This window comes from Cetorhinus maximus, chromosome 2 (genome assembly GCF_964194155.1).
Source record: "Cetorhinus maximus chromosome 2, sCetMax3.hap1.1, whole genome shotgun sequence".
Classification (NCBI taxonomy): domain Eukaryota; kingdom Metazoa; phylum Chordata; class Chondrichthyes; order Lamniformes; family Cetorhinidae; genus Cetorhinus; species Cetorhinus maximus.
This window is the reverse complement of record NC_135880.1, coordinates 33,253,603-33,266,196: the sequence shown is the minus strand read 5'-3', so window position 1 is coordinate 33,266,196 and position 12,594 is coordinate 33,253,603. Positions and strand designations below refer to the sequence as shown.

Below are 12,594 nucleotides of genomic sequence, written 5' to 3'. Positions count from 1 at the left end.
TAACTGTGAAAATTAGTATTGGGGTGATTTATAGAGGTATAGAAGACAGTAAATGGATGGAAAAGGTGAAACTTTAAATTAAGTAACTAGCAGCACAAGGGTCACAGGTTCCAATTAATATAACACATAATATTAGAGCCATTTTGGGTGGATAAACTAGGATGGCCTTCCTTATTAGCAATTACCTTGTGATTTACTCAAGTTTAAAGTTGAGAAACAGTTGACACTCCACACCATATAGGAGTTAGTCTTGCAAGAGGTGATGAACTCGCAAGTAGAGAAGAATAGTTAAGACATAGGAAGGCAAGTGGGTTACCCCATCTGCTGGGAGAAAGGAGGGGGGTTCTTAGCAGAGGCAGAACAGAAAACAAGGATGTGCAGATGTCCAATAGGTATACACAGTGTTGGATACTCATTTTGCAGGCAAGGACAGTAACTCAGGTGGAGGGAAATCAAGGACAATTAGGGTTGGGCAAAAATGCTGGCATCGTCAGTGATGCTCACATCCCAGGAAGGAAAATTGCAATACTTGGGGTAGGGGAGTGGTTGTGTTGAGAAAAGACAAGTGGGTTGTACACTGAAACAATGGTTAAACTTTTCTGCAGTTGTGACTCTGAAGTCCAATGCTCCATGGTACATAATCTCTTTTTTTTCATTCACGGGATGTGGGCTTCGCTGACTGGGCCAGCATTTATTGCCCATCCCTAACTGCCCTTGAGAAGGTGGTGGTGAGCTGCCTTCTTGAACCACTGCAGTGCATGTGATATAGGTACATCCACAGTGCTGTTAGGAAGGAAGGTCCAGGATTTTGACCCAGCAACAGTGAAGGAACGGTGATATATTTCCAAGTTACGATGAGGAGTGGTTTGGAGGGGAATTTCCAGGTGGTGGTGTTCCCATCTATCTGCTGCCCTTGTCCTTCTAGATGGTCATGGTTGTAGGTTTGGAAGGTGCTGTCTAAGGAGCCTTGGTGAATTCCTACAGTGCATCTTGTAGATGGTACACACCGCTGCTACATGCATTGGTAGTGGAGAGAGTGAATGTTTGTAGATATGGTGCCAATCAAGCAGGCTGCTTTGTCCTGGACAGTGTCAAGCTTCTTGAGTGTTGTTGGAGCTGCACACATCAAGGCAAGTGGGGAGGATTCCATCACACTCCAGACTTGTGCCTTGTAGATGGTGGACAGGCTTTGGGGAGTCAAGAGGCGAGTTACTTGTGGCAGGACCCCCAGCTTCTGACCTGCTCTTGTAGCCACAGTATTTATATGGCTAGTTCAGTTCAGTTTCTGGTCAATGGTAATCCCCAGGGTGTTGATATGTGCAAGAGTAAGGAATACATTGGAGAAATGGAGAAAATTCTGGTTCATATTAAAACTAAGACGTGAAGAATATAATGAAGGTCTTGCAAAGGAAATTGAGGCACTAGGTGTCAGACTCAAAAGCAGGATTCGAAAGGGTCTTGGGTTATTTTTAACATAATGTGCTAAGCCAGTTAGGAAGAAGCAGACACATCACCAAGGCTTAAAAGATAGTTTAGAAGAGAGAGTTTCAGACTCCTGACATTGGAACAGGGAGAAACTTAATGGGTTCACTTAAACCAAATTAGCGCCACTGCCCTCACTACTAAGGTAAACAGAGCAGTTGAGGGGCTAAAATAAGCACAGTGAAAAGGTAAAGCAATCAAAAAATGAAATCTGAGGGGAAGATCTTGAGAAAGATAGCCAAGGAAACAAAAAAATAAGCAGAATCACAGTACAGAACGGTGCTCATATTGGTTATTGGGGATTGGGGGGATGGCGATGGGGGGGCATGGGCAATATTTTGGGGGGGGGGGGGGGGCAATAGTATAGTTACCCAGGTATTAGAACGCTTTTAACCTTTCGTGTGTAACTATTCTGCTGAGAGAGTTGGAACCATCTGAAATCTCCAACTTTAAATCAGAGTTTCGGAGGGTTCCATACACAGGGAAATTGCCCAATGGAAGTTGAAACTTCCTGGGTGATTCCTGTGCAGTCCTTGCATGGGAAACTTCCAAGTCGTGCCCCAGCGCATCTTCTGGGGTACCTCTGGGGAACTAAAGATCTGGGCCAATATTTTCAGGAATGATCAGGATTGAAGATACAGTAGTGGACAGAAAATGGACCCTTTTCACTGGTAGAAGAACAGGTTTTTTTTTTAGGGAGAATTAAAAAATAGGAGGTCACAGAGCATTGGACAAAGCAAAATAAATCAAAGAGTGAGATAGTGAAATCTAAATGGGTCAAACTTCGATCAACGAAATTCCACATGTGCCGAAGTTGTCAACCATTCCTGCCTGCAGAATAGCAAAAGCTATAGAACAATGCTCATGATTTACTGAATTCCACTGTGATTGACCAAGGTTAGCCGAACTTTTGTTTGGTGCCAGCAAGAAAAATAATGCTGAAACCCTTCACAGAGGTGCAAGCAAGCTGGCCTCTTCCGCCAGGGGTTATGTGACTGTGCTGACCAAAGTGGAGTGGTTGGATTTAAGTGCGCTCAAATTTCTCTGTGAAGTGACATGCAAAGGGTGAGAGCATGGTGAAACCTATGAGAAAGTTAAAAGTGTTGTCCATCTGAGAGAAGTTGAAGCTGATGCAGCCAGTGGAAAATGTGGCGTGAAAGAGAAAGTGGACATCACGAAAGTGCTTTACCGGTGCTAAATCCTGGCCATTTTTCAAGGCCAATACCCAGCCTTTTTTCAAGGCGAACCCATGGTAAGCTGTGAACAAATGGGATAAAGATTTTTTTACTCTTTTACTTTGTTTTTTTATTTGGCATTTGAATCTGAAAAACAGAATAATGAGTTTTTGAATGACTCAATATGTAGCATTTCAAATATAGCACCGCGTCTGTCGACGTATCGGGTTACACATTCATGTGGTAAATTCTGTGGTCAAAATAGTGTTACAATCCCTGTGGAGGCCAATCACCTAAAACTGAGCCTCCTAATGGAAGAAACTGATGGACAAGATTCCACCTTTAAGAGCTTTTACTCTAACAAAACAAAATCAACATCAATTAAACATTAACAGGCAAAATATATTCAATACATACCATAGGTGACACTTTAAACAGATGATACAACAAAGATAGGTCTCTCAGATTTCTTAAGTATATGGCATTAATCTCAGCCGTAGGTTCCCTCAAAACTTAGTCTTCCCTAGATAGAGTTTGTATCCTTTATTCACATAGAAATTAGGCACCAAGTCCCATCCAACTGCAGTTTTACCCCACCCAAATTCCATGGGTACAATTTCCACCAAAAGGTACCAAGAGTCCAGATCCCTCTCAGCTCTGCTTATAGAACCAGCCTTTTTGGTCTTCTTTCCAGTTATGCCATGACTTTTTTCTTTATCACTATCTCATTCACACACAACACTCCAGGGCCTGTCTGTATTGTTCTCACCTCCAGCCGATATTCAATCTCAGCTTAATTTTTCCCCCTCCCAATCAGCTTTTGTTTCCCTAACAGCCTAAGCCGCAGGCATATTTCCTAGGAGTCTGATGTCACAGTTAGGAATCCAGGGTTACACACTCCCACTGCCTTTTCCAGAAACCCAAAGTTTTGGTTTCTTTTTCAGTTAGGAACTGTCTCAAAATTATAAGCATTGAAACCAGTCAGTTCAGGCAACAATTTGCAAACTGTGGATTTCGCAATAGGAAGGAGTACTTAGAATGCATCCTTAGTCTGTTGTACATGTAGTAAAGAAGGATATGAAATCAAGTTCTCAGGAGATGAACTTAGAAAAGTAGAACGCTTGGCAAACTGTGCTCATAATCCAATTGGTTCATACTGAAAACAGAATTCATCCAAGAGAAATATGTTGGACTAGAAATTAGTGGGACTCGTGCAATGCAAGGAGACCTGGCCATATTAATTGACTTATTATCTATTCTTTTCCCAGCATTAGGATGAATCAATTGATCAGAGCAAAATTCTCACTACCACATCAAATTAAGAATGGAGCAGCCTCTGTAACCATCGACATCTTCAACCACAGTGGAGCCAAGCATGTAAGTGGAAGATACAAGGCCGAGATGTCAGCAAACATCTTATTTAAAAAGTGCTGAACGGATAATCCCACTTGACCTTTTCTTGCAGACTTCATCATTTCAAGATGGAAGTGTGCAACTAATTTAGCTCAATCCATGTGACATTAAGAAACAGTGCATTCAACAAGGCAAACAAAGGCAAACATCTGGCTGTAGTGCTGAAGACCTAGGATTACATAGGACATATGGCAGAGAAACAGGCCATTCAACATAACCAGTCCATGTTGGTGGTGTTTATGCTCTACTCAAGCCTCTGCCTTTCTTTCCCCCATCTAAGTCTCTTGTTGTAACTTTCTATTCCCTTCTCCCTCATATGCTTGTCCAGTTTCCCCATAAATGCACCTATACTATTTGCTTCAGCCACTCCATTTAGTAGTGTAAAGAACATATTTTTATTTTTTGGACTGTGGCTTTAAAAACTACCATGGCTGCAGTTTGAAGGAGATGTTCACTAGAGCAGGAAGAAGAAAATCCACAATGTTGCTATCTCATGGAACAGTGCGCACCAGGCTGGACAGAATGGTGCTGGAACGGAGAGCTGGTTTAAGAGGGAACTGCTTAGCGACAGTGTTTTGATTGGCTCCTGACCAAGTGGCCAGGTTCTGTTTGAAGATAGTGCAGTAGTTCAGCTCCTAGCCTGAAAAGAGGAAAGAACTGAATCCTCTCTCTCCTGTGTTTTGTAAGACTCCAGTAATCCTGCCATTGTAGCTAGCTGGCTATTCCTCACATCGCTGTAGCCTACTTTCTTTGAGAAACCCCAGTCAGGAGGAAAAGGGGGAAAACCACAAGTAGAGACATTAAAAGCAAGTTTCAACCAGAGAATCACAGACTGCAAGTGTTGGGAGACCACCTCGTGTCAGCCACAACAACCTGCAAGAAATTTGGAAGAAAGCAATCAGTCAACCTAACTAATCCTGAACTCCGGAATGGTGCTATTGAACTGTTTTATCTCGCCCTTAAAATCTATGTTTTGTGTGATGTGTGTGTGTAGCAGTTCATATTTCTTTCTTTTGCCACTGGTTACAGACAATTTGTTTAATACACAGTTATTTACTTGTTAAGTTACAAACCTGGTGCTCCTATTCTTTTAACCTAAATTAAACAGTTAGGTAAAATGGGGCAATCTGGTGGTCTAATCAAACTTTTCACATTTGTCACAGCTCAGGGAGCAGTGGGGCTTGATACTACAGCGCACTATCCCCAGTGAGTCGTGACAATAGCAGGTTTCATATTCCCACCACCCTTTGGGTAAAGTTCTTTCTTCTGAATTCCAAATGGATTTCTTGGTGATTATCTCAGTGATGGCCTCTAGGTATGGTCTTCCGCAAGAAGAAACATTCTCACTGTATCAACTCTATCAAATAGTTTAAAGGCCTCTTTAGATAACCCTTCAGCCTTCATTTTTCTCAAAAGAGACCAAGCCTGTCAATCCTTTCCTGATATGTATACCCATACATTTCTTGTAAATCTTCTCTACACCTTTTCCAGTACCTCTATATCCTTTTTATAATATGCCAACCAGAACTGCACACAGTACTCTTAAGTGTGGTCTAACCAAGGTTCGATACTGGTTTAGCATAACATCATCTTTTTTCAGTTTTATCCCTCTACTAGGAATAAAGCCTTGGCTTGGTTTGCTTTTTTTTCCCTAATGGCCTTGCTAACCTGTTGCGCAACTTTTGGTGATCCCGTTGTTCCTCTATGCCACCAGTTGAGGTCAGTTAGCAATGCATTCTGCCACTTGTCCCCTAACCCCACATTCATTGGCCTTGTTCATTCGTCCATTATGGGGCTCCTTATCGAAGGCATTTTGAAGATCCAGACAAATTATATCTATTACATTAGCATTGTCTGGTCTCTGTTAACTCCTCAAAAAATTAAATAAGGTTGGTCAAGTAGGATCTTCCCTTTTAAAATCCACGCTGACTATTTATTATTCGATTTTTCGTTTCTCAATGTTCTTCAATTCTCTCCTTTTGTTGGGATTCCATTACTTTTGCTACCACCGTTGTTAAGCTGACTGGTCTATAATTCCTTGGGCATGTTCTGTTCCCCTTAAATATAGGAATTACATTAGCTATCCACCAGTCTTCTGGCACTACATCTTTTTCTAACAAATTATTAAATATGTGTAGTAATGCCTCTGCTATCTCTTCCCTAGTTTCTTTTAAAATATGCAGATGTATTCCATCCACAACAGGGGCTTTAATCTCCTTAAGTTTGATTATTTTATTCAATACCTCTGCACCAGAGTTATCTGTTCCCCTAGCTATTTCTGTACAGTGAAGATAGTGGCATCTACTAAATATGAAAGATTGCCCAACTTTCCTACTCACCAAAAGCAGGTTAATCTAAGTAAAAACAGAAAATTTTGAAAAAACTGGAGTGCTGGAATAAACCTAACCAAACTGGCATCCTATCAGCCTCCTCTCAATTATCAATAAAGTTTATGGAAGCAACTCTCAATAGTGACAACTCCACACCAACCTGCTCATCAACACCTAATTCAGGTTCTGCCAGAACTATTTAACTGCAAACCTCATCACAGCCTTGATTCAGACCTGGACACAAGAGCTCAATGCCACTGAAGAGATGAGAGCAACTGCTCTCGTCATTACTTGACTGAGTTATGAAACAAAAGAGCCCTAACAAAACTGAAGTCAATGTGAGTCAAAGAGAAAACCCTCCAGTGACTACAATTGGACCCGATGGAAAGCAAGATGTGGTTATTGGAGGGTAGCAATCAAGCCACTGGACAACACTTCAGAGATGTGCCCTCAACCTAACCATCTTCAGCTATTTCATTAATTAACTTCCCTTCATCATAAGGTCAGGAATTGGGCCATCACTGAATAATCCAGCGTTCAGCTCTATTCATGGCTTCTTTCAATAATGAAGGAACCCACATCAGCCTACAGCAGGACCTGAATAACGTCCTGCTGGGGTTGAAAAGCGGCAGGTGACAATCACGCCAAATGTGTGCCAGGTAATTATCACCTCAAACACGAGAAAATGCCACCATCTCTTCTTGACTTTCAATGGTGCCACCAGCATGAAGTCCCACCATCAGCATCTTGGCAGTCACCACTGACCAGAAGCTGAACCAGACAAGCCACATCAACACCATAACCACGGGAAGGAATCCATGTAAAGAAATATGGTCGTAATGAAGGGTTATAGGGGACAAAAAGTGTTATTTTTCCATAGAAAACTCAGAAAAGCTTTAAAAGGGTTCATTTTTAAAGAACAGGTCTAAAATAGCTCACAAGGACAAGCTATTAGAGCAATGAAGATTCACTGACAAAAAAGATGTACACCCAAAAAGTCTGCACACCAGCATATTTTCTTTCTTACACTATCATGAAAGATGGCACAATGTAGGGATTGATAACTGAACCACATTTAGAGAGAAACTTTTACAATTCGCAGTTATACTCCAATCTTATAACACAAACACCAAAAGAAAATGTTAACGAAACATGACTATTCAGCAAGGTTCACTTTCCCGGGATATGTGAGGCCCATGATTTACGTGGAATTTGACAGTTATATAAATTTCCTTAGAATTAAAGTGGATTGTCTTTCATGGAAATTAAGAGTGATCAAAATAAATTGGAGCATTAAGAGGAGGGACCCAATAACAATGGAGAAACCAACCCTATATGTAAGAAATTAATTATGTAACCCAAAAAGTCTTCAGGAGCAAACTGGATAAGGCAGATTTGCTTAATCAGCATAGGCGAGTCTCGCTCTGGGGATCAAGGTAACCGTTACTTTAATATTTGATAGATGTCCCATTTAAAATATTTTCACTTCAGCAATTAAAATATAAAACTGAATTCTCTATTAGAAATAAGGCTTATCATTTTTTTCCCTAGAACCTATCTAACGTTGCAATTTACTTTTCCACCCAGACTTTGAATTGCATGTTTGGTTCTTTAATAAACATATATATTTTAGAACAAAAACAGAATTACCTGGAAAAACTCAGCACTCGACCTCATATATATTTTAGAATTTATATTGCCTATAAGTGTTCTTTATCATCAACTTGAGAACCCGACTCCATACTCTTGTAGGTAGAGGAATACATTATTAAGGAGTTTTTACGCAGAGCCTTATAGTATCTGGGAAAATTACAACCTGGCTTTAACTTACTGAAAAGGCTGTCTAGAGGACAGTAATAATCTCAGTTGGCCCTTTCCCTTTGGGGAGAGATAGATCAATGCTTTAGACCCATTTAATTATCTTTGATTTCTGACTTTCTTTACCCGAGGTTGAAAGGAGTTACCTGAGAAGTCCACCTAATCTGGGATTGTCCCAAAAAGGGGCTAGGATTATACACCCAGAGCTAAAAGAACATGGTAGGAGCTGGGTACTGTATGACAAATGGCTCACCTCCTAAACTCACAATGCCTTTTCACCATCTACAAATCTGAAGTCACAAGTCTGATGGAATAATAATTTCTGACCTGAATGGATGCAGTTGTAACACTCAAGCTTGACACAATCCAGGACAGAGCAATTCACATCACTGATTCCCTGTCACTGGACTCAATGGGGAGGCGGTGTTAATGGTATTGTCACAGGACTAATATTCCAGAGACCCAGGGTAATGCTCTGGGGACCAGGGTTCGAATCCCACCATGGCAGATGGTGAAATTTGAATTCATTAAAAATCTGGAATTAAAAGTCTGATGATGACCATGAAGTCATCTGGTTCACTAATGTCCTTTAGGGAAGGAAATCTGCTGTCCTTACCTGATCTGGCTTACATGTGACTCCACACCCACAGGAATGTGGTTGACTCTTAAATGCCCCCTGAACAAGGGCAATTAGGGATGGGCAATAAATGCTGGCCTAGCCAGTGATGCCCACATCCCATGAATGAATAAATAATTAAATAAAAATATGCACCCTCTTCACCAATAGTGCACCATGTTGCAGCCTATACAATGCACAACATGCATTGCAGTGACTTATCAGTTACTTCGGCAGAAGTTCACTCCTCTGTGGTTGTTGGGTCAAGGACAAGAGCAAGAAAGTTGTTGGGACACTATCACTTATTTCCCAGTTTACCTCCCAAGTCACAGAATATCAAGAACCACAGTGATTCAATGAGACGGCTCACCACCACTACCTTCTCAGAACAATTAAGAATGGGCACTAAAATGTAGCTTTGCCAGCAATGCCTACATCCAGAGAACAAATCAAACAAAACCATATTTAATTAAAAAACACATTATTAAAAGTTAAAAGAATGTTTAGAAGTTAATTTTCAATCAAATTTGAGCTGCTACTTTCAGAGTTGCTTCACAGTTCAAATTTGCTTGCTGACACTTGGAACAGCTAGCTGAGGTTCTGTTCATGGTATTGGCTTTGGACTGACATCTGTTCTACGGTGCATTATGAAATCACCATTGTGGTTTAAATATTTTGCAGTCATTGTCCTTTCAAATGGATCAGAAATGAAATCCACTGTAAATAGATTCAATTTCATTCTACAGCAAGGACACTTTGATATCTACTAAACAATGAGCAATACTGATATCTGTTACTATATATGACTGAAGTATCCAACTAGGTAAGTGTACAAGGATAAATAGACATGCTCAGCTTCAATGCTCTTCTAGTTCCAGGCTTAGTGGCATTCTAGTGGTGAGTAGCTATGAGGATAATGCATCTCAGCCCATGCAACATGGCAACATATGACTGCAGAACTAAAATCACAAATAGAGTTTCTAATTAAACCCAATGCCTGATTAAAGAAAGCACCAGTACCTTTTATGATGAAACAGAATTCCTGATCAAGATCTGGCTAATTTAAGTGGGAAAATTAGGAAGATTTTTATTTAGCAATTCTGATTAACCACCTTTGATCATTAAAAGTAAAATTGCAACTCATTTAGACAATGAATATGTTGTGGGTTGTGCCTCATTATTTTTCCCGAGCCGAACTGCAATGTAAAATAGGGCACAATACCACTGCTGTCAGTAATGCTATCCATTATGCATTAAAGATATATTTTCATTTTTTCAAAAATGCTGTAACAAAATTAGACAAAAAGGAAAATGTGTATAGTGCACAACATTAAAAAGGTAGCAACCTTCTGCTGAATTACTCCATAAAATATTTTTATGGCTGATCACTTGCAGAACACTTACTTTTCTCATGCTGTCTGGTGGAATATCCTTCATAACATGTGTAGCAGATGAGTAATTCTGCTGTCCAACACTGAAGACATCATCTTGATTTGGGTCCCCGATACTGTTACCTTGTGATGGATACTATAATAAAAATGGGAAAACATAAATAACTTTGGACGTTGATCATAAAGATCTGATAAAAATGACTGCAGGGTTTCAAAACTGAAAAATTGCTCAAAATTTTAGTTGAAGAAAATTTTACTGCTTGTGTTTAGCAAAAGCAAAGTTTGTTCCTATTGTAACCATTTTGTCATTCGAGAAGGAGCGAGGTCGAACAACAGGCCTATTGGATCAGAATCATTTTAGGTAGTGAGATATGTAATTCTCAGCCCATATGTAAATCAAGACTTCAGGGGTAACATTTCATTAATTTGACAAAAGCTAAGCAAGCAACAAAAACCTAGGCTGAATGAGTGCTCCATTTCAAATATACTTATTTATAAAAATAAATTATTTTGGACTGAACCACAGCAACAGCACATTCGCAAAAAGAGCAAGGAATGGGACAGGAAGATATTATATAATACACTCTTTCATACACGCTCCACAGGTGCTGTTTAAAAATAAGGGGTCGCCCATTTAAGACAGATGATGAGGAGAATTTTTTTTTCCTCTGAGGGTCGTGAGTCTTTGGAACTCTCTTCCTCAAAAGGCGGTGGAAACAGAGTCTTTGAATATTTTTAAAGTAGAGGTCGATAGAATCTTGATAAGAAAGGTGGGTGGGGGGGGGGTGGTGAAAGGTTATCTGGGGTAAGTAAGCAGGAATGTGGAGTTGAGGTTACAATCAGATCAGCCATGATCTTACTGAATGGTGCAGCAGGCTCGAGGGGCCTACTCCAAATTCATATGTACGTACGTACATGTATTATGAAGTAAAGTAATTGTACCGTAAAGCTAAACATTATAGCTTCATAGCTAAACAGGCCAAAAGAAATAAGAACTTTCAAAATCAGAATACTGTGAATATTATTGAAAGGAACATCTGCATTTCCAATGACTGTATTTCAGAATGGGCTGTTTTCCTTACATAGAATAAACTCAATGCACTGGGAAGTTCAGGTTTTATCTCTGCTGACTTAGATCATTTCTGCCAGAAGAGCAGCAAGGATCCGGTTATACACCACATCTCTGGCTGGACATGGGGCATATCAGCCAGATTTTCCACTCCTGATTGCTATCAATGATCCCTGCTGGAAAATGCACTTATGTGGACATTAAGCGAGTTTGCCTACAGTGGCCCCTTGACAGAATAGTTGGCCTACAGTGGCCCCTTGACAGAACAGTTGGCCTAGGCACTCTGTCCAAGCTCAAACATGAAGAACAGCCATATAAATGAGACAACAGATAGCTGCCACACCACTGGAGCTCTAATCCAGCTTGAATCACGTGCTCATGCAGAGAAAGCAGAGAAAATGGAATAAGATTGCAGGAGGTGGAGAAATACTTATTTTAAAACCTCAAGATTTTTCTATAATGTGTAATGAATACCATGGAGCTGAGGTCAAAGTTATTCATGAGTTAAGGTCCGGAAATGCATGGAGTTGTGAACTTATGTGACCTGATAAAGAATTTTCACATAACCAGAGATGAGGAAGAACTTTTAGTTCTATGCAACCTGAAGATTTGACATTTAGTTAAAAAAAACTAATTACTTGTAGCTAGGATTGCTCAAGTACTTGCTACACAACTCGTTCATGGTAACCAGCCTATTGTTGGTACTCACACGGAACATGTGCACTCCGGAATTCCTTCCGTCTGCAACACTCAAGGCAACGTTGCCCTGGCTGTCGTGCAGTTCCCTACAGCTTCCAGAGTGCATACTGCTAAAAGCAGCATAATTGAAATTAAACGATCTAGACAGCATGCTCTGAATAAAGAGGGACAAGAAAATTCCACAGCTTTAACACAGAGATTAGTGCAGCATGCAGTAACAGGATAAATTGCAAGAGACAACTTCCCCGCCCACCAAAGACTCAAGGCATCATGCAAACAGAAATAGCATGCAAAACACACAACATGTACTCTGATCCAATAACTGTCATTAAGGTTAATCTGAATAAGCACCTGTGTTTTCTGCATAGCTCTTAAAAACATCCAGCAAATATGCAAGCAAAGGCAACCTAACTTTGGACTTTCAGTTACATTTTAGAAAAAAAAAATTATTTTTTATTTCAATGCTATAATTTTGACTTACAATATTGTTCCCATGTAAACTAAGCTGGCCAAAAAATGTAAATTTGACTGCTACTGGCTGATTACACAACAGCAGTGCTATTGTCAAAGGCTTGGGAGAAGCTTCAAGGTTTCACTCCAC

The 12,594-nt window shown here is 40.2% G+C and overlaps 1 protein-coding gene across 5 annotated transcripts in view; it reads right to left on the bottom strand.

Annotated features, from left to right (window-relative positions):
• The window catches only part of erbin (erbb2 interacting protein), a 322,194-nt gene that overhangs the window by 21,366 nt on the left and 288,234 nt on the right, over positions 1-12,594 (bottom strand). For 4 of the 5 annotated variants that reach the window (XM_078562777.1, XM_078562787.1, XM_078562807.1 and 1 more), the window contains 2 exons: positions 12,004-12,147; positions 10,239-10,361 (listed from right to left, as the gene is read on the bottom strand). In XM_078562777.1, coding sequence (XP_078418903.1) covers positions 10,239-10,361; positions 12,004-12,147 — 267 coding nt within the window. The remainder of the gene's footprint in view (positions 1-10,238; positions 10,362-12,003; positions 12,148-12,594) is intronic. The other variant, XM_078562797.1, reaches the window with a different exon arrangement.